The following is a 21133-nucleotide window of genomic DNA, read 5'->3' as shown; positions in this document are numbered from 1 at the left end:
CCAATCAAAGTAATTGAAGGGAGTGAGGATCAGTGTGAGAAAAACCATTATTTATGTGTTACTTTTATCTTGTTAAATATGAAATAAACTATCAATATTTTTCATAAGCTCAGTTATGTTTTGGCACCATCCTAGATTTTGAGCACAATCACAAGATCTAAGTCTGCAAAATACTTGACTAGCTACTTGCAAAACAAGAAAGAAGAGAGAATAAAGCTACTAAAAATTGACTATTAAACGAAGGAGACAATTCAAATTAATCATAAAATTTGATGATATATTATTACTGAACATTAATACAATATATAGATTCTCTACGAGGAAGAATCAATTCAAATTAGATTGGAGTTCCATGTGTGTGCACTTAGTGTAATTCAAAAGTACTTACCCTAGTTAGCAAGCCAAAATTAGACAAAGAGACCCAAAGTTAGAAAAAATATTCTAAAATGGAATGAGCTATAAGTAGGTGGAGTAAGAAATCAATGAGAACTAATTAATAACTCTCACATGCATAAAACTATCAATTAAACTTAATTAAACTCGAAATATGACTAAAATTCAACTAACAAGGGGAGGAGAGAGAAAAATGATGGCTAACTACTACAAAATCGGGAGTGTAACATACCCATCCTCTTAATGCACAATTAAGAACGCAAGGTATCTAAACCCAACATCTTAGGTCACCTTAAGGAAGTGGGGTTGTCAAATTTGTGCTTCCTTCAACCACCTTGAGACACATTTCTAAAACCACAATTGCCTTTTCTGATTAAGATGTTTTTAATGATATAAATTTCATCCAAATCTGAGCTCTTGATCCATAGTTATGTAGTTATGGCCACTAGAATATTGTCCCTTTATGCCACATCCACATCTGTATTTTCCATGTGGTATACACATGGTAGTCCTTTTACCTCCTTGTCCCCATTGTATGACACCATGCCATGTTAACTCACCATGTTAGCATGCTATGTTGACCTACCACATGAACATGCCACATACAACTACCACATCAACCTACCACACTAGAATGTTGTTTTGAATTGTATCAACTTCCATCAGTATCAAGAGGGAAACTCGAAATTTGGTGTCCTAACCTCCTAATACCTTATAGTTGATATCTCGAAGGCTAATGGTAGATGTCATGATAACTGATTAATTATTTTTTAACCGAAAGAGAATAATATCCATCTTCTAATGTTGCAACCCACCAAGTCACCTAGCCACCGGACAAAGAAAAAACCTTACTCACGACCACCTACCTAACCCCATTGATGGGTGTTAATCAACGGAAAAAGTCTTTGTTAATCGACAAACGTATCAGGATCTATCGATATCAAGAGTTTGTGATGGGGGGTGCTCAAGGTACTATCCAACACTTGACACTTGACACTTAATACCCCAACAACCGTCACCCTAATAAGCCGATACACTAATACTTTTTAGGTCGATACTAAGGGGTTTTGATACTCTGAAAATCAATGAGATGAGACCTAATAGTTGATATGCAATAATGAACCATCAACTGATGTATTGAATTTTGTTAATTGGAAAAGATATCAGGATATGTTAGTGTAGGGGGTTTACATTAGAGGTAGGGAAAATTTTAGGGGTTAATATTCACAAGTGGGCTAATTTTCCACGTTTTTTCCAAAAAAATGATTCGTCAATTTACATTTTTTTCTAAAATGATTCGCCCAAATTTTATAGTACACCATTATTTTACCTTAAAAATCGTTAAAATATTATATCAACTAATATAAAATCATTGGAAATCTAAATATTTCTTATAAAAATATCACCAATTTTTTTACAATTTGCATATTAAGATCTAATAGGATTTGCCAAGGTTTCTAAAGTTGAAGATAAAATTTCATCCTTAAAATTTCCCCTGGCTAGAGGATTATTTGATGTATCCCTCACACCTAGCTCTCGATATCTCAATAGCTTGATACTCTCACCCTTCAATAATGGACCATCAACTGTTGGGCAAAATCCCTATTAACAATTAGAATTGTTAGGATCTGTCAATATCAATGGTTTGTAACTAGGGGATTATTTGTTGTATTTGCAACACTCAACTCCCAATATCCCAACGACGTGACACTTTTTCCTAATTTGATAATGACCAACAACTGTCAAGAATAATTTCCATTAAATGATATATGTTCAAAATCTATCATATTCGTGAGTTCATAATAGAAATTGCTCAAAGAATTTCTAACTCTTAACACCCCAAATATTGATGGCTTAATATCTTGTCCTCCAAACCTAAGCTCCTTCCTAGCTAAGCTCTCAACCACAAAACCCTATTGGAAAATATGACCAAGTGTTGGGGCTAAAATATACAATCCTCAAATTTACAAAAATTCCACTAAGCAGTCCCCAAAACTCTAAGGATCATCCTTGAATTTCTAAAACTCTCACTAGGATCACATGCCAATTTTAGAGGATTAAAACTAACTCTAACATGGAAAAAAATTTCCCAAAAACTTCTAAAGGCTCAGAATTATTCTCTAACCTACAAAGACATTTTAGTGAATGTCTTCAACAAGACATCTTCAAAAATAAATACATAAAATGGCTAATGGAAAAATGTTCTTAATTTCATGCAAATCGGAGGAGATTACTCTTATTCCTTTGGGCTATAACCACCAATATCACATTGACAACTCCAACTCTTAAAAATAGAGGGGCTAACATTCTAGATTATCTCTATAGGAATACAAGTTTCTCCTCATTGATGATCTGACAAGTCTTCTCAATCAAGCAAAGATGCATCACAATTGTTCTAGTCCATGGTTGGCCTAGTAAGGCTAGTCACACTAATAGAAAACAACTTGAATAAACACTTTGATTCTTCTCCACAACACAATATATGTAGCATACCCATCACAAGAAAACATATTTTAAGGAAATACTTCCACATGCAACAATCATTCATAACAGAAATAAAAACTAATAACCAAGCACAATTGTACATTGATTAAACTCATCATCACATAATATTTAGTGATCCAGTATAACAACCTTCATGGAGAAATTGGAAAAAAAAAAAAAAATCATTAGAAAAAAAATAGTGCACTTACCTTATTTACAATAATTTGGTGAAAACTGAAGAAGGGAGAGCCCTACTCCACCCAACCATAGACACAACTACCTTAAAATTTTTCTAATGCATTGAGGGAAATATTCACTAAGGGTTCAACTAAATTCAAACCAAGGTAGAGTACATGACGATCACTCTCCTCCATATATAGGAAATCAATATTCAACCTTTCAACTATTTAGTTTGGGCCTATTAGCATTCATAGTATGACCACTATGGGCCTACATAGAATAGAGGAAGACCTTCATTTATCTCATAGCCCCTTGGTCCTTCCTTTTCCTAGTGCTTTACGTGCTAATTACGTCATAAGGCGTTTCCCTCTCAGACCAACTCCCCTCCCATGCCACTTGTTCCCTCATTCAACGTTGATTTAGTGTTAGACAATTAAAATAGTCTACGCCATTGGATTAAGACAGTTATAATTCAGTTACAAAAACTAATCGAATAACCAAACCCACTACCCCTAGGATAAGAAATGCTCTACTAAAACAGAGCCCTTCAAAAGCTCTCGCTTGATCGCTACCCCTGGGATAAGTAATGCTTTGCTAAAACAGAGCCCTTCAAAGCTCTCGCTCGGTCGCAACCCAGCGTCGACTCCCTGCACGCCATTTATCCGCCCATTAGCCACACCTTTCAAATTTCAAAGAAGAACTCAACAAATACATGGCGCCTCTGATAAATAAATGCTCTTCGATGGGCCCCCAGAGGCCTCGACGAAGTAAGCATTGAAATTTGTATTCATACTTCTTCTAATCTTTCTATTAATACAATGTTGCAGAGGGCACATAATGGATTATTGTGGAGGTGCCATTTTTAGTCAATTCACACACCAATTTAAGAAGTTGAGACCATTGCAAGATTTATTAATCATCAGTGTATTATAAAATCATTTCTAATTAAAATTGTACAACTGTGTGACATTCCTTAGAGACTTTTTATACCAATCTTCTTCCCAATTTGATTATGAGAAATTGATCATGGAGAAGTCCAGACTTTGACTAAAATTATTTAAGAGAGGTAGGATTTTGATGTTTTAACCATCCACGTATTTGAATGACTATTCAACTTCACATTTGAAATTTTGTTTAACATCGTGGATTAAGTCATATTTCGTTGTAAGGAATGGACTTGGGAATAGTGAGAGCACATTGATGGAAGTACAAAGTTCCATTCAAGGATCCATTAGCCACTGCAAGCATTTTAGTTACATTGATGTTAAGTAGTGTTGTATCAACCCTGCTCTGTGCAGATAGGTATTCCTTTCATTTTTTTGCAATGGGGCTTGCTGAAATTGATAAGTATTCCTCTTATTGTTATGTCCGTTGATGCCGATGGAATTCTTCTTATGTTCTCAGTGTTCATAGTGATCCCTATATATCCTGATCCCAATAGGCATCACTCTTTGTTTTATTGAAACAACCCTTATAGATCCTCCTAGGTACTTTTCATTTATTTTCTAATTAATTGTGGTAAAGTTCAGGGCTCAGGACTGAAACCCCTTACTTAGAGCTTATTAGGCCTCCTATCTCTCGCTTGTATTCTTCAAACTCCTAGGCATTATCCTTATCATTTTCACATCAGTGCCTATGGGTCCTGATAGACATTCTTTTTTATGTTTTTACAATAGTGACCACTGATACTGATATGCCTCCATATATACCCTTGTGATCATATATTTTATTCGTGTAATTATTTATGGTGTTATGTTGGTTGGGGAGATAACAGTTAGTGATGTAAGCGAGTTGGGGTTGGGGGGATGATATTTTGTCTGAAGAAATCTTTGATTTGGAATAGAATTGTCTATTTGATAGTGCCTTGTTTGTATCCAGGCATATTTATAAAAGAAATAGGTGCATTTTGCTTTGTGTAGATGTTGTAGTGTTTTACTGCAACCATCTCCTGGTCCAAGTTATCTTGATAGGTAGTTTTGTTATTGCTTTTGCAGAAAATCCTCCTTTCTGTTATTTGTAGGCAGCGTGTGTGAGCCTTCCATGTGACTTTAAAAATGTGGATTTCATATAAGTGTGGAGTTACTTTTGGCTTCCTAGCTTCCTAAGTACAAATTAAAAAGATCTACAATACCACAAATTAGGGGACATCATTGAAGATGCATAAATTATGCCTTAGTTTTATAGTTTCCATTGTTTAACCTACACTGGTTTTGTTCTAAGGTGGCCTTCCATAAAACAAAATTAAAGCTACTCTCAATGTCACAAATTTCAACCTCCTAAATAAGACATTATTAGCCTTGGACTAAGTGCTGCTCAATATCTCCATTCTCCGATTGCTAATACCTCAAACAGTCCAAATTTTGAATGCTCTGATGGATCCTAAGTGGGAACTTATGGAGGATGACTACCTACAAAACTTTTTCATGTTATATTAGGGGGCGATGCCATAGATCTTCAAACGAAACCAGATAATCAGAAGCAGAGTATGAATATGCTAGGTTTTGACATATCTTAGATGTGTGTGTGTCGAAAGGTTTCCTATTATTGTATATATCTTGATCTTTTGTAACCAGTATGCCCTAAATATATGTTTCAATGTGGTTAAAGCAAACCGTTCCCAGTTCACTAGGATGAAGCTTTGTTGGTGAGAATATAAGCTGAAAATCTTCTCTGGGCACAATTTCTTCACTTCAAAAGCAATATACTAGACCGAGGTCTATCACAAAGAGGCCAACATTATTTGCAGGATCCTCACTGTGTTCATGCTCTTAGGCAGACGGTCATGGGATGCAGCTTTTATGCTTGAGATCAATCAACTTTTTGTTGAATTTGATGTCGGTTGCTTTTGACTATCACTAGATCAGTTTAATGGAGATCAATCAACTTTGTGTTGAATTTGATGTTGATTGCTTTTGATTATGTGTATCAGCTTCATTTAGAGGAATGAAAACCATTATGTTTTACTAGCATGAAAATTATTTATACAAGTATACATTTCCATATGTCATTGCCGTAAATAACCTCCTAAATTGGACATTATTAGCCTTGGATTAAGAGTTGCTCAATATCTCCATTCTCCAATTGCAGATACCTCAAACAATCCAAATTTCGAATGTTCTAATGAATCCTGAATGGACAATTATGGAGGATGACTACATGCAAAAAGAATTCATGTTATATTAGTGGGCGTTGCCACAGATCTTCAAAGGAAACTCGATAATTAGAAGAAGAGTATGAATGTGCCAATTTTTGACAGATCTTTGATGTATGTGTGTTGAAAGGTTGCCCATTATTGTATATATCTTGATATTTTTATAACCAGTAAGCCCTAAAAATATGTTTCAATGTGGTTAAAGCAAACTGTTCCCAGTTCACTGGGGTGAAGCTTTGTTGGTGACAGTATAACCTGAAAATCTTATTTGGGCACAGTTTCTTCACTTCAAAATCAGTATACTAGCCCAAGATCTATCCCAAAGAGGCCGACATTATTTGCAAGATGCTCACCATGTTCATGCTCTTAGGTAGATGGTCATGAAATGTAAATTTTATACTTGAGATCAATCAACTTTCTGTTTAATTTGATGTGAGTTTCTTTTACCTGTCATTGGATCAATTTAATGGAGATAAATAAAATCCATCTTAAATTCAGCACACTTAGATCCACTCAAAACTATAAAAACAAAAAGATAATACACTGATATGCCAACGACCCATTTAATATTCATACCGACTTATTTCACGGTTATTAAATTCAGCGTTCTTCTCTGACTCCATTAAATACTCATCCCGACTTAATTTCACGGCAATTAAATTCAGCTTTCTTCTCTTACTTCATTGGTCGAGGAGGATCAGAACACGTCGTCAAATTTATTAACAAACCAAAAAATTTATATTCATCCTCAGAAAGGTAATTCTTAATTTCAATGTTGAGATGGAACCTGCACTTCAACTTCACCTTAATGTAACTTACTTTCTTTACGTTTTGAAATTTAATGTTAAATTTAATTTTTAAATTATTTTTAATATTATATTTAATTTTTAAATTATATTTGTAATAGAATGTCTATTAAGTATTAAAGTCATAGATTTAATTTCCAACTAAAATCACTATAATTTAGTAATTTAGACATATAAAATAATAGTTTTTCCAAACTTACAAAAATAAAAAAATATGATAAACAAATCTTCGCTATATTTCAAATAAATAAATAAACTAGTTTTATAAAAACAAAAAATCAATTACACTACATCATCATCATCATCATCACTATCATCATTATCATTACATCATCATCATCACCACTGAGAAAACATATTTGCAATAGAATGTCTATTAAGTTGTAAAGTTATAGATTCAATTCCCAATCAAAATCACCATAATATATTAAACATCATAAAATATAATTTTTCCAAACTTACAAAAAAAAAAAGTATAATAAAGCAAATCCTTACAAAAATAAATTTTTAATACTCTCACTAGGATCATAGGCCAATTTAAGAGGATTCAATCTAACTCTTATAAGGAAGAAACTTTTTTGATAATCTTTCTAAAACTCTCACTAGGATTGCAAGCCAATTTTAGAGGATTGAAACTAACTGTAACAAGGAAGAAAAGTTTTTGAAATACTCTTGAAGGCTCATAAGTATTATCCAACCTATGAAGACATCCCAGTCATTGTCTTTAACAAGGCACATCACAAAGAAAGACATAAAATGGCCAATGGCTAAAAGTTCTAAATTTCACCCAACTAGGGGAGAATATTACTCTCATTCGTTTGGGTTATGACCACCAACATCACACTAACAACTACAAATCTTATAAATAGATCGGCCAACATTCTAGCTTATCTCTATAGGAAACCAAGTCTCACCTCATTAATCATCCTAGAAGTCTTCTCAATCAAGCAAGGATGAAACCAAACTGTTCCATTCCATAATTGGAATAGTAAGGCTAGTCACACTAATAGAAAACAAGAAGAACCCTATCCTTGAGTAAACACTTTGATTCTTTTCCCCAACACAATATATGTAGCATAACCATCATAGGAAAACATAATTTAGGGGAACACTTCTACATGCAACACTCATTCATAGAAAAAGTAAAAAGTAAGAACCAAGCACAATTGTGCATTGATTCAACTCATCATCACATCATACTCAATGATCAAGTATAACAACCTTCATGAAGCAATAAACAAAAATATTATTGCATTAATAAAAAGATAATACACTTATCTAAGTGAGAATAATTTGTTGAAAACTAAAGAAGGGAGAGCCATTGAGCCATTCTCCATCCAACCGCAACTACCCTATAGTAAGGAGAATGAATTAGCCACTCCTAAGGCATTAGATATGCCTTAAGGGAAAGACTCACTTAGATTTGGAGTTATCTTTAGTGCGACTTTTTGGAAGCTTTTACCGTAGGTTTTTCCGATCTAATTTCTCTAAAATCCAGCAAGAATTTATTGAAATCACAAGCTTGATGGGTAATCCTGTGCAATCTAAGTGCCCTAGGGGTTTTCCAGGGTGTTGAATCCATACATACAGTAAAAAAAACTAGTTTAAATAACACAAATCAAGATTTCACCTAAAAATTTTCCACCAGATTCCGGCACCAGAAAATCCAAAAAGTAGCACTAAAGACAACTCCCTTAAATTTCAATTAAATTAAAACCAAAGTAAAATACACAAAAGCCATGAGTAAATTATTGCTCAACCTATCAAATAAATAATGAATTTGGGCCTATTAACATTTAGAGTATGGCCACTATGTGCCATCCTTTTATTTGATAATGAATTTGGGCCTATCAACATTTAGAGTATGGCCACTATGTGCCTTCCTTTTATTAGTGCTTTACATGCTAATTTAAGACCAAATATCGAGAAAATCTTCTTGCCCCTAGCTTAATTTCCATGGTTGCATGAAATTTTCACGCCAAGCTATGAAAGGGGAGAGACCGAATCTTTGCATATACATGATGAATCTTTGCACCCGGAAATGAAATGAATGATGAACGAACAGTGGTGACTAATTTGTTGGGTTGGCTTTTGTCTATATCATGAGTATGATGATGTCACTGATCAGATGGTGGCCGTTGTTTTGGTTTCTTTGTTTGAACTTCTATTGTACTTCATATGGCTCTTCACCAGCTGACCTGCAGCCAAAGCAGACATGAGAGACAGCTCTCCCGCCAAAACTGCTCCTCCCACAATTCTCGCCAACCTCTGAGCATTCGCCCCAGGAGATTCCACGTTAGCTCCTTTCACTCCAAGCATATTCAGGCAAGCAGCTTGTGAAGCCAACTGTGTCCCACCTCCTACTGTTCCCACCTGCAACAAAACCAAGCAAAGCAATTGCCAATTCACGTCACATTCTGCTTTATAACTACTCAAATCAAAACCCGAATGGAAATAGACCTCCGTTGATGCTTTTCTTCACTTACATTACCTGACCCAAAGAATGTATTAAAAACACATCAATGAGTGTAACTTTACATACCTCAATACAAGGCATTGTGACCGAAACATGCAGATCCTTGCCACCGTTAGATGCCTCCATCATTGTAATGCAATGAGAGCTCTCAATGTTCTGGGCAGGATCTTGGCCTGTTGCAATAAACACAGCAGAGACGATATTGGATGCATGGGCATTGAAGCCGCCCATGGCACCAGCCAGTGCAGATCCAGTTAAGTTCTTGAGCATGTTCAATTCTAACAAAGCTGGAACGGTGGTTTTCAAGACCTTGCTAACAACTGCCTCAGTGATGACAGCCTCACACACCACTGATTTCCCACGCCCTTCAATCCAGTTTACAGCTGTGGGCTTTTTGTCCGCACAGAAATTACCTGATGACGGGCCAAAAACATTATATTAAACAAAACTCTCAACAACACGATGGAAAAAAAGGCGACCAAAGAATGCACAGTGATTCAAGAGTCCACAGAACTAGTGAAATTAGGATGATCCAAAACACAAATTCCATTCAGAATTGTTAAGATTTGCATGGGCTAGAGAGACTCACCAGAAACACTGATAACATCCATATCAGGAAACTCTTTCTGAAGGAAATCTAAAACATTCTGCACGCCCTTGGACACCATATTCATCCCCATGGCATCTCCAGTGGAACAACAAAACCTCATGTACAGATTCCTTCCTGCAATTGCGCACTTGATTCCTTGCAGCCTGGCAAATCTGCTGGTGCTGTTATTACATACACAAGAACATCACATCACTACTCACAGAATGGTTACTTGCTCGTATACAACAATCTGAGTCTCTTAAATGATTGATGGATTGATAATAGCATATCACAACATAGCATTAAGGGATTTTGGAGCCATAAAACTATTAGAGTGTGTACGCATGTGATCGAAGAGAACAAAAAATAATTTGTATCACCATACCTGTTGAAGATGAGAGACAAGCTTTTGTAGTTATTGGGATGTTCCAAGTAAAACTTGAGTTGTGCAGCTCTCCTAGCAGTGGGGAATCGAACGACAGGAGCCCTGGTCATGCCATCTCTAAGAAGAACGCTTGTAGCACCCCCAGACATATGAATGGCCTTACAACCTCTGTTGGTGCTGGCCACCAGGCAGCCCTCGGTGGTGGCCATGGGAACCATGATTTCAAAGCCATCGAGCAGAAGAGGCCCTGCAACACCCACAGGAATCTGCACATATCCAACAGGCAATTCACAGCATTGCCCGAGGATGGATCCATAATCAAATCCATCCAAGGGCAACCCATCCAGACATCTGCCAGTTGTCATCTCCAAAGCTCTTCTTCTCACCAAAGCAGCTCTCCTGCAGTCTCCCCCAAGAGCCGATTCCAGGGAATAAGAAGCCACTTTGCCACAGCTCACAGCAGCTGCAATATCTTCATCCTCATTATCTCCCATGGATGATGTTAATATCGCTGCATCCCCTTTTGGCTGTTGCGGCACTTGAGGACGAGAGGGCTGATCAGGCTTAATAACAGCAACTCCCAGTTCTTCACTAGGAGGAGCACTCATGAACTCCTCCTCCTTCCCATTCCTTACCTGATCAAAGTCATGATCCCAGGAATTTGGCCCCTCACCGCCATTGGTCTTGGAGGTGGTGATAAAACTCTGGACATAATCAATGCCAAAGAATCCGATCAAGTATATGAAGGAGGCAAGCTGAGCGACGATGGCCACCATCTCCCCAAGGCTTATCACATGAAGAAGAGCCCTCGATGTTGTCGTTTTCTCCCTCCATCTCTTCATGAGAAAATAGGAGGCAGTGAAAAACAAGACAAAGAACACCTTGTTCATCATTCCCACAGGCAGTGGCAAAGCATCAGATGGCTTTGGGTTTGAATTGCTATAATTGTTACCATTCATGGACTTGTTTGCAGGCCCAACTCCAACAAATTTAGCAGTAGCAGCATCAATGCAGCAATCCTTTTCACCTTCATTTTCATTTCTCTTTTCTCCTCCCATCTTTGCTTTCGTCAAAACCATAGCATCCATTGGATGGAGTGAGAATTAGGGAGGAAACTGCAAGAGCTTCTTCTGGGTGGAACAAAGTAACCTGAGCAATATATGCGCTCGTCTGGAGATGAATAGAAATGGGGAGCGAGGTGTATAATATTTATGGGCCCATAATATCCGATTTCTTGTTTTTTCCATTCCAACTTCCAACTCCAAGTCCGCGGCCAGTTGGAATTTCAAATCGTGAGAGCCGTCGAATTTGACTGTTTTTGCACATTCATCCCCCGTTTTCACAAATATAAAGAAGAATACTAACGGTTGCGAGCCATTTGTAGCCCTATTTCAAATATAGGTAAATCGCTTCTTGACGGACCCGTCAAATGTTACTCAGCACATGCGCTCGATAGATTTCACTCCATGAATTTGGGGGCCATTACGAATTAAATACGGAAAACTGTCATTCCACCCACTACGGCACGGGGCTTATTATAGGACCGAGCCCGGTCAAGCATGACATTTTGGAGCAGCGAGTCATATATGTCCGGCGGCCTTGTCCATCTCGCATGCGGGCTTGGAGGAGCAAAGATAATAACTGAGCATTATAGTCACACGATACCACAACGGAACGCTATCGAGGCTGTTGTACAAGTCCCATACTCTGAAAATATTTATAGTAATTTAGCTGTGGAAGAATTATTAATAGTGGCTATTTGTATGCAAGACACATTATGAGAAGAGTGAGGTAAAGAGGGGAAATGTAGTGGGAAGACCTTCCAACTACCCCTAATCGCTGCCCCTACCCCCAATCATGAATCTATTCTGGCATCTGCATACTAAGTTAACTATGTATTTGCGATGAATAAAGATGATGTTGTTGATCAAACCATCATGAATCTTTTCTCACATATGGATACTATGTTAACTATGTAGTTGTGAAGAAGGATGTTGTCATTAATGAATATGTTCTCCAATATGTCTAATACCAACATATGAGAATCCTTTTGTTGTTGGTTGGGCTTTTACTTGCTAATAGTAGCAATGGGAGCTCGTGGAATAACAAAAAGTCGAAAACTAATTTCCTATAACTTGGTATTTTTACCCACGAACTGACTAGTTGACTATAGTGTTAGGATAATAGAGAACCGAGATAAGTGATGGTGCCTAAATACACCGTTGTTTGTTCCCTCTCACCAGTAAGACAAATAATCATGGATTTTTTGGCCTATAAATAGGATACATCGAAGATAAATATAATGGGAAAAACCATGGATGCCCATATACCTAGAGCTGGAAAACAACCATTAACTTGGCCGAGTCAAGTTCACTCAAACAACCCAAACAATCCCCCCCCTAAACTTGACTTCGAGAGATTGACTTGGTCTCATTCATCAACCATCTCATCTGAGTTTTCACATTCCCCGCCTCAAGCTAGAATACCAGTACACCTACCACCCTAGTACCTCTCTAAGTGGTCCATTCCACAACTTGATGACTCCATGTGCCACTGCACTGCATGTATGCTTGAACAAGATCTTGCGTGCTCCAATGCAACATGCTTTGTTGAGCATCAGGTTTTACAACTTCCTAGGAATATGTTTTGGACCAAAACCCTTAGGTTGTTCACTCATTACACATTGGCTCCTTCATTAACCTTCGACACTATTGACTTCGTCTCCATTCTTTTCATCCATATTGTTATCTCAAAATCAGGCCTTGGAAGGCTGCTGACCAGGAAGACTTCAAGTAACTATTTCAAACCAATCTTTTGACTAAGGCTTAGCCTCCTTAGCCTGAGAGGGCTCTCTCAAAGGGTTATTGATTTTGACTAATAATAAGATGGCTAACTCTTGTGGAACAACATTGACAAATATGAAGGCTGGACAAACATTAAACTAATTTCCATTGGGCCTATGGAGTCAACCATACTTCAGTAAATAATGATACTGCCTTTACATAGAAGTCAGGGCATTTAGCATTTAGATGTTCAGAACACAACTCATATAAAACCACAGTTTACAAATGCATACAGGAAATCAGAGCACAATCAGTGAATTCTGAGTGATTATGCATTTATACAACTGTAAAAGACATTAAGGAAAGAATAAAATCACCATTCTGAACATGGAAATCCTTTATGAATCTTGAGAAGAAAAGCAGCCAACTTATATTACTGAACTCTGTCTTTACATAAGCCAAAACAATACTCTGTTTTATAAAATATCCAACCCTCATTACATTGATGTTTCAACTCTATATAGAGCTCTTATTCTAACTGATCGAGATTCCTCCTCCAGCATGAGGGGAACTCGAAGTCTATTTCTAATGACACCTATTCACCTTTAAACTAACTAATAAAAGCAACTGACTACTAATTGGCAGCTCTGGAATCCTAAAACAATTAAGATTCTAATTCTACTAGATCTTCTAGACTTCTAAATCAAATAGGACTCTAATTCCATAACAGCCTTGGTCTACAATCATCCTCGTTCTTTGACATCTGGTTCCCTTCTGGCGGTGGCTGTGATGGACCTTTAATGCTTCATGTTGCTCTTCAATATCACATGTTTTCCAATCCCCTGAAACATAGGAAACTGCCACCTGTGTACCGGTCTTTAGTTTGCCTTAACATGTCTGGATTCAACGAAGTATATCCTTTATCTTTTTATTACCCAAAATAGAGCGGACTGCCACGTCCTGGATGTGCTGTCCACCGTTTCATGTACCTGTGTGATGACAAAATATTTCAAAAAGATTTGCCGCTTTGTTAATCATAATTGATCAACTGAACTGTAACGTGCAGCTACAGCAGTTTCGTAGCGCGCTACGAAACTGATGTGTAATTTCAAAAGCACAGTCTTCATCTCTTCTTCGCTCTTTACACGAAAATCAGGTCCTTTAATTGCCATACCATCATCTGCTAAAATGCCACACTCTGCTGCAATTGCTTTCACTGTGTTAATATTGTCACCAGTGACCATCCTCATTGTAATACCTGCAGTTCTACAGAATTCAACAGCTTCTTTGACACTAGGACGCACGGGATCCTTGATGCCAACAATGCATATACATGTATAACCATTTGTAGGCATGGTTTGTCTCTCTGGATCAAAATAATCTTCCAAATCTATATAAGCAAGGCAAAGAGTTCGAAAAGATTCAGCAGCAAAACCATTAATGATATTGTTAAGATCACTACTTGCTACATCATCCAGTGCAACAACACCGCCACTGCCATCTAGACCTTTGTTACACATTTTCAGGATGATTTCCGAGGCACCTTTGCAATAAACCTGGTATTTTCCATCAGGAAGCATCACCACAACAGTCATTCTTTTCCTCACATAATTGAAAGGCTCAACCTTTATTATTCTGGATTCACTGCGCTCTGTCGCAAAATTTCCACCCAATGATAAGCCAAACTCTAGCAAAGTAGACTCAGTCGATATCTCTAGAATTTCAAGTTTTTCCTCTTCACTAATCACTACCTCACCCCCTGTATTCTGGAATATGCACTTTACAACTACCATACGATTTGTTGTTAGGGTCCCTGTCTTATCACTACAAATACATGTTGCTGATCCCATTGTCTCACATGCTGAAAGATGCCGCACAAGTGCTTTATCATTCATCATCTTCTTCATAGCAAAAGCAAGGCTTAATGTCACAACCAATGGCAAACCCTCTGGAATTGCAACTACAATGATTGACGGTAATCACTGATTGCAGTCACAAGCACAACTATAAAAATGCCGATAAGAATATTCCAATGAAGATCAAGTTGTTGAATGTGCCACGCAATACATTTATCTTCTTTATATCTCTAGAGCTTATTTCGTTGAACACCTGGCAGAAGACAAATGTATTAAAGATCAGTGTGTTTAAAATTGATTCTGCATTTCAAATAATAACTTGATGTTCTTTATACAATTGCACCATCCAATGTTTAATGCTTCTGATTTTGTAAGCCCTTTTAGATGCACCAATCCACCATGAATCCCTGAGCACATCTCCAGATCTAGACTTGTCAAGTTCACAAGACTAGCTAAAGCATGTAAGCCTGATGCATTTTTTGGTTTCCCTGTACTACCACTTGTATATATCTTTTGCCTGAGGAGTGTATTTCAATTTATGTTTTATCCTATCAGTCCATTCAGGTGAAGCATCTGACCATGGACCATTCCACTCAACTTCATTTTCCCAAGGATTCCGTATCTGCACAAGCTTATGACCATCTACCTCACGTACCTGCAACAATGAGTAGGCATGTCTTTGAACAATGCCACTAGAAGACACATGAACATCTGAGCCTGATGGGCTCCCTGCTCCCAGAAGAAACCCTTCCTGCTTGAAACACAATAACTGAGACCACAGCCTTCGACTAGCAAGATCAAAATGCGCTTGAGAACTTCTCATATCTATTTCTTCACCGGCACCCCCAGTGAGATCTACAAGAGCATCCTGAACAAGACCACCTTCCAGTGCTTCATAAAAGCCGTGTAATTTTGCATAAGCCTTTTCCAAGATTGAGACCCACAACTCATTACCCTTCTTACTAGTGGCAAATGCTGGTCTCCCACGTGATTCTCATGGTATCCAGTCATCAACAACTACTGGAACCCATTCTCCCTGAATGCAGAATCGGACTGTATATACACCTTCCTCAATGTATTGAGGAGTGATAATAACTTCAGATATGCGTGATGCTTCTGTTAACACTGCCATAGCACTCAAGAACCAACAATCACCTAGTTGACGCTGACAGACATCGGAAGGATTAGCTGCTCCTGCAAAAAGACATGGATATAAATCCCCACAATTCTCTTTTACCAGTTCATATGAGCGCATCCACTCACTCACAACCTATAATTTTGCTGTGGGATTTTCTGGGTCTATAAACAAGGATTGATTACTTGGTGGAAACTCCTGATCTGTAAAGTGGGCTTCCCCTCTAGCCATGAGATCTTCTTTAACAGCCAACTCCACAGAACACATGCGTTGATTTATCTCCTCTTGTGTTTCCATTTTGGTTTTTCTCAACTTTCTTGTCTGATGCCAGGTATCGTAATCCTGGCATCCCCCAGCACTGCATCCACGCCATTGTCCATGTACAGAATGGCGCATTTCATCGGGATAAACCCAACAAACATAAATGGATCTGAAGTTTATTTGGAAATCCTCCCACGACATCCAGAAAATGCCAAAAGGAATAGTGGATCTTCTGCATCAAGCCATTCAACTTCACGTTTGGTCATTCATTTTGGAATTGTATCCTGCCACCAGATGTCTCTTCCTTTCTTCCATGGTGTGTTTTCTTTATATTTGTCTGTAAAGAATTCCCGCAAGCTTGTGATGTTTTGATGCCTGCTTTTAATAGCATGTAATGATGCCGTGTCTGGAATCATTTCGATCAAATCAGTATACGAAGAAGTAACAAGAACTTCATAAGGACGCAACCAAAGCGGTAGCCCTGCCTCCTGGAAAATATCATAGAAATGAGAAATAAGCTACTCAGCAAGATACTCCTGCCTGCAATCATCACCACTTTTCACAATGATAGAGCGGAGATCCCAGCCAGGTAATTTCCCATAGATAGAAGCCTTTCTGATCCTTTGTTGATTCCATTGATTACCACGGAAGGCTTCTTCCAAGGAAAGAGTGTTCCAGATAAACCTAATGAAACACCATCTGCCGGGGCACTAAAAAAAACCTTATAAGCTGACAACTGTTGATGCAAACCCAATGGATTTTGATAAACATGACAGCTGTGAAAGAATGGTTATGAACTCGAACAAATCCCCAATTTCGTAGCGCAGCCAGTGCGAAATATGAATTATGCGCTACAAAATCACCTAAAACATGTTGCGCTGCGAAACTGATAAAGGGGATTTATGTGCTGCGAAACCACTTTAAAATGATTACAGGCGCTATCAAATGTTTGGACATATGATATCCATGGGAGATGTGAGACCAATGAAAAGACTAGACCCAAAATTGACACCAACCCTTTCACAAACAATCGAACTGATGTGAACAATTTAAATTTTTTTTCTTGAGTGATAACACATATGACCACTCTCTTGGCTTCCATATCTAGCTTGATCCATACCGATCCATACCTGCCTTTTCACTACTCTTGAAGTTTTTGCACATTTGCCTCCCTGCTCCATTTTGCTTGACAATGATTCATTGTGCCCGTGTTTCTAGCTATACTTCCCCAATTTTATTTATTTATTTATTTTATCTACTTCTCTATATGCTCCACTCCTCTGCCACCACCTCATCCTCATGTTAAGTGACCTTCTGAAAACACATTGTCCATAGTTGCTTTAGGTACTTTGTATCGTGCTGAGTCAGGATTATTCGCAGTCTCGACCTCCAGGTCGCAATAAGAGTTTTTTTTTTCTTGCCACAAATCCTAGAGTCTCCACATCTCGGCCTTCTAGTCCACTATTTTATCGAGATCTTGGCCTCTTCTTCTTGCTCTTCCCCAACCCCATTTTCTTCTAGGCTGGTATTTTCCTCGATATTAGGAAAACCTTGTTCATCGTCACTACGCATATGATCATCCATTGGAGCATCAACCTCAAACTCATCCATGTCGATGTTTTCCTCTAAAACTTATGTCTTCGAAATCACCTTCATTTCACAAAGCTGCAAGAAACACAAACTTTTCCATTGCCTAGAACCATCAAGCCCATAAGTAATTTCAATTAGGAGTCGGGCATTATAGTGTGGTCGACAAGTGAATAGGTGGTTGGCAGAGGTTTTCGTTACAAGTGGTCAACAGGAGGAAGTGACCCAATCTAAAACTAATTAGCGGTTTCTATACCTAGAAGGTTGGAAGCCCCCAACACTTCCAAATTTCTATTCTAAAACAGTGTCAAGCTTTGGGGTCGTAGGCATATGAGCATAGAGTGTGTGATTTTTAATAGGATTTGTATCCCGAAAGGTTTGAAGGAATGGCCATTCTGGGAAATTTCTTTGTGTTAGGACCAATTCCTAGAAAATCAGAGTTAGATTTTCATCAAGTGGAGTGGTATCAGAGCAGACCCTATGTCTACTTCAGGAATAGGAGGAATCATGCCACCTAGAGTTAATCGAGGCATTGGACAAGGCATAAGAGGGGAAAAACAAAGGCTAGTTGCTAATAGAGAAGTACTGCAGGTGATGCAACGATTGGAGGCAAGAATGGCTTCCATGGAGACTAGTTTGCAGAGAGAACTAGAAGCAGGAGATGCAAGTTTAGAAGAGGAAGAATCTTCAAAAGAAGAAGCAGAAAAAGAATCAGTAGAAGCTAAGGTATTGAAAGCAGTTTTGGGATTTCTTATGAAACCAAAACCAGATTTATCTTCTTATACAAGAAGCATGAATCCAAAGGAGCTTATTGATTCGATTGTTGAAATGGATAAAATATTTGAATACAAATAAATATATGAGGAGAAGAAGTTAAGCTTGTTGTAACTAAGTTAAAGGATCATGCAACTCTCTGGTAATAAGGCGAAAGAAAAATAAGTTCATATTAAAATCTGGGACAAGATGGTGCCAAAACGAAGAGGTAAATTTTTGCCAAAGGATTATCAGCTTACCTTGATTAGGAGTATGTAAAACCTTAGTTAGAGAGCTATGACAATCAAAGAGTATACAAAAGAATTCTACTAGGTGAACATCAGGGCGAGATATGTAGATGAGTATATAGAGAAGACAACAAGATATATAAATGCTATTATACTAGACATGCAGGATGAAATTAGTGTACTATCATCTAAGAAAGTAGAAGAGGCATATCAGTTGGCTTTGAAGGTTGAAGAAAAACTTGGAAGGAAGCAAGCTGGCAGAGGTAAGAGTGTTGCTAGAGGAAGAGGACATCAAAAAAATAGAGGGAGATCTACTGCACCAATAGATGGAGCTAGCATCTCAAGTCCATAACGACAGGGAGAGGGAGAATCCAAAGGGCGAAGATCCTTTTCTAGAGGAAGAGCAAGAGACAGAAGAGATGTTTGTTGCTACAGGTGTGGCAAGTTTAGACACGTGGCATATAATTTTCTACAGAACAAAGACACAGGCCAAAGGAATGTTTTTGCTACTCACTAGGAGGAAGAAAAATCAGATGTGCATGAAGTCGATAATGTGCCAGAGACATGAAAGGCCTTGATGATGAAAAGGGTGTTGATTAAGTGAGAGAAAGAATTTGTTGAGCAAGTTCAAAGGAGAGCCTTATTCTGAACTATTTTCAAAGTTCAAGGGAAGTGTTGTAAAATGGTGATTGATGGTGGAAACGCTAACAACTTGGTTCCTACAGAGGTTGTATAAACATTGAAGTTGAAGAAGAAAAAGTATCCAACACCCTATAGGGTGTATTGGCTACATAAAGGGCATCAAATTTTGGTGAATGAGTAGTGTGAGATAGAGATTCAGATTGGTAGTTACAAGGATAATATTTTGTGTGATGTGATGCCCATGGATATGTGTCATATTTTGTTGGGTATGCCATGGAAGTTTGACAAAGGTGTTGTACATGATGGTAAGAAGAATACTTATAAGTTTCAGAAAGATGGCATCAACCATACCTTGCTTCCACTACAAGAAGAAGGGACTTCTGAATCTAGTGATCATAAATCTTTGTTGATGAGTAGGAAAGAGCTTTTACAATAGCTAAAGACAAAGGAGGCAAAATTTTCTATTATTTGAAAACCTAAAGTAGTTATTACTTCCACTACTATTTCTTATTTTCCTTTAGAGGTTCAAGAATTGTTGGAGGAAAACCATGATATTTTTGTGGATGATTTACCAAGCGAGCTACCACCTATAAGGAGTATCAGTCATCATATCGATCTAATACCAAGAGCAAGTTTTCCCAACAAAGTGTCCTTTCACGTGACACGTAAGGAAAATTAGGAAGCCAAGAAAAAAGTGCAGGAGTTGTTAGATAAAGGCCTGATTCGAGAAAGTCTTAGTCTATGGGCAGTGCATACAATGTCGATTCCAAAGAAGGATGGTAGATGGAATATGTGTATAGAATCTAGAGCTTTGAATAAGATCACAATCAAGTATTGTTTTCCATTGCCAAGCATTGATTATTTTCTAGATTGTTAAGTGGTGCCAATTGGTTTTCAAATATTGATTTGAAAAGTGGATACCATCATATTAGAATCAGAGAGGGAGATGAGTGGAAAACTACCTTTAAAACTAATGAAGGATTATATGAATGGATGGTTATGCCATTTGGATTATCCAATGCACCCAGTACATTCATGAGGCTAATGAATGAAGTACTAAAATAATTCATAGGGAAGTTTGTAATTGTTTACCTAGATGACATCTTAGTTTACAGTCAGTCAAAGGAGGAACATCTATGACATTTAAGGTATGTGTTGGAGAAATTACAACAAGAAAAGTTACTTATAAATTTGAAGAAATGTTCCTTTTTAAAGCTAGAACTTGTATATTTAGGATTTGTCATTTCCAAAGAAGGGTTGAAGATGGATCCAGGAAAGGTAAAGGCTATTGTTGAATGGCCCTCTCCTAGAAATATTTTTGAAGTTAGAAGTTTTCATGGTTTGGAGAGTTTTTACAAGAAATTCATTAGGAACTTCAGCAAAATGAGCACATCAATTATGGAG

At 37.7% G+C, this 21133-nt stretch overlaps 1 protein-coding gene and 2 pseudogenes across 1 annotated transcript; all 3 read right to left on the bottom strand.

The window, feature by feature from the left end:
* Window positions 1-8854: 8854 nt before the first annotated feature.
* On the bottom strand, window positions 8855-11630 carry LOC149154884 (3-hydroxy-3-methylglutaryl coenzyme A reductase 1-like). The gene is made up of 4 exons (XM_089441246.1): window positions 10465-11630; window positions 10080-10261; window positions 9557-9903; window positions 8855-9387 (listed from the first exon to the last, which is right to left on the bottom strand). The coding sequence occupies exons 1-4, from the start codon at window positions 11550-11552 to the stop codon at window positions 9139-9141; spliced, it is 1866 nt and encodes a 621-aa protein (XP_089297372.1). The 5' UTR covers window positions 11553-11630; the 3' UTR covers window positions 8855-9138.
* Window positions 11631-14281: 2651 nt separating this feature from the next.
* LOC149154883 (calcium-transporting ATPase 10, plasma membrane-type pseudogene) lies at window positions 14282-15154 on the bottom strand (annotated as a pseudogene).
* Window positions 15155-15596: 442 nt separating this feature from the next.
* LOC149154882 (calpain-type cysteine protease DEK1 pseudogene) lies at window positions 15597-16634 on the bottom strand (annotated as a pseudogene).
* Window positions 16635-21133: the final 4499 nt, after the last annotated feature.

Source organism: Pinus tabuliformis, chromosome 9 (genome assembly GCF_031772625.1).
Source record: "Pinus tabuliformis cultivar Carrire ecotype Pingquan chromosome 9, CPIR1, whole genome shotgun sequence".
Taxonomy (NCBI): domain Eukaryota; kingdom Viridiplantae; phylum Streptophyta; class Pinopsida; order Pinales; family Pinaceae; genus Pinus; species Pinus tabuliformis.
Note: the sequence above shows the minus strand (reverse complement) of the source record. Positions and strands in the feature narration are given on the sequence as shown.

Coding starts and splice junctions, on each gene's coding strand:
- LOC149154884 (XM_089441246.1), bottom strand. CDS start 11,552: ATGGATGCTATGGTTTTGACGAAAGCAAAGATGGGAGGAGAAAAGAGA. Junction 10,262..10,464: donor TTGTCTCTCATCTTCAACAG/GTATGGTGATAC, acceptor ATGTAATAACAG/CACCAGCAGATTTGCCAGGC. Junction 9,388..9,556: donor TCACAATGCCTTGTATTGAG/GTATGTAAAGTT, acceptor GTTTTGTTGCAG/GTGGGAACAGTAGGAGGTGG.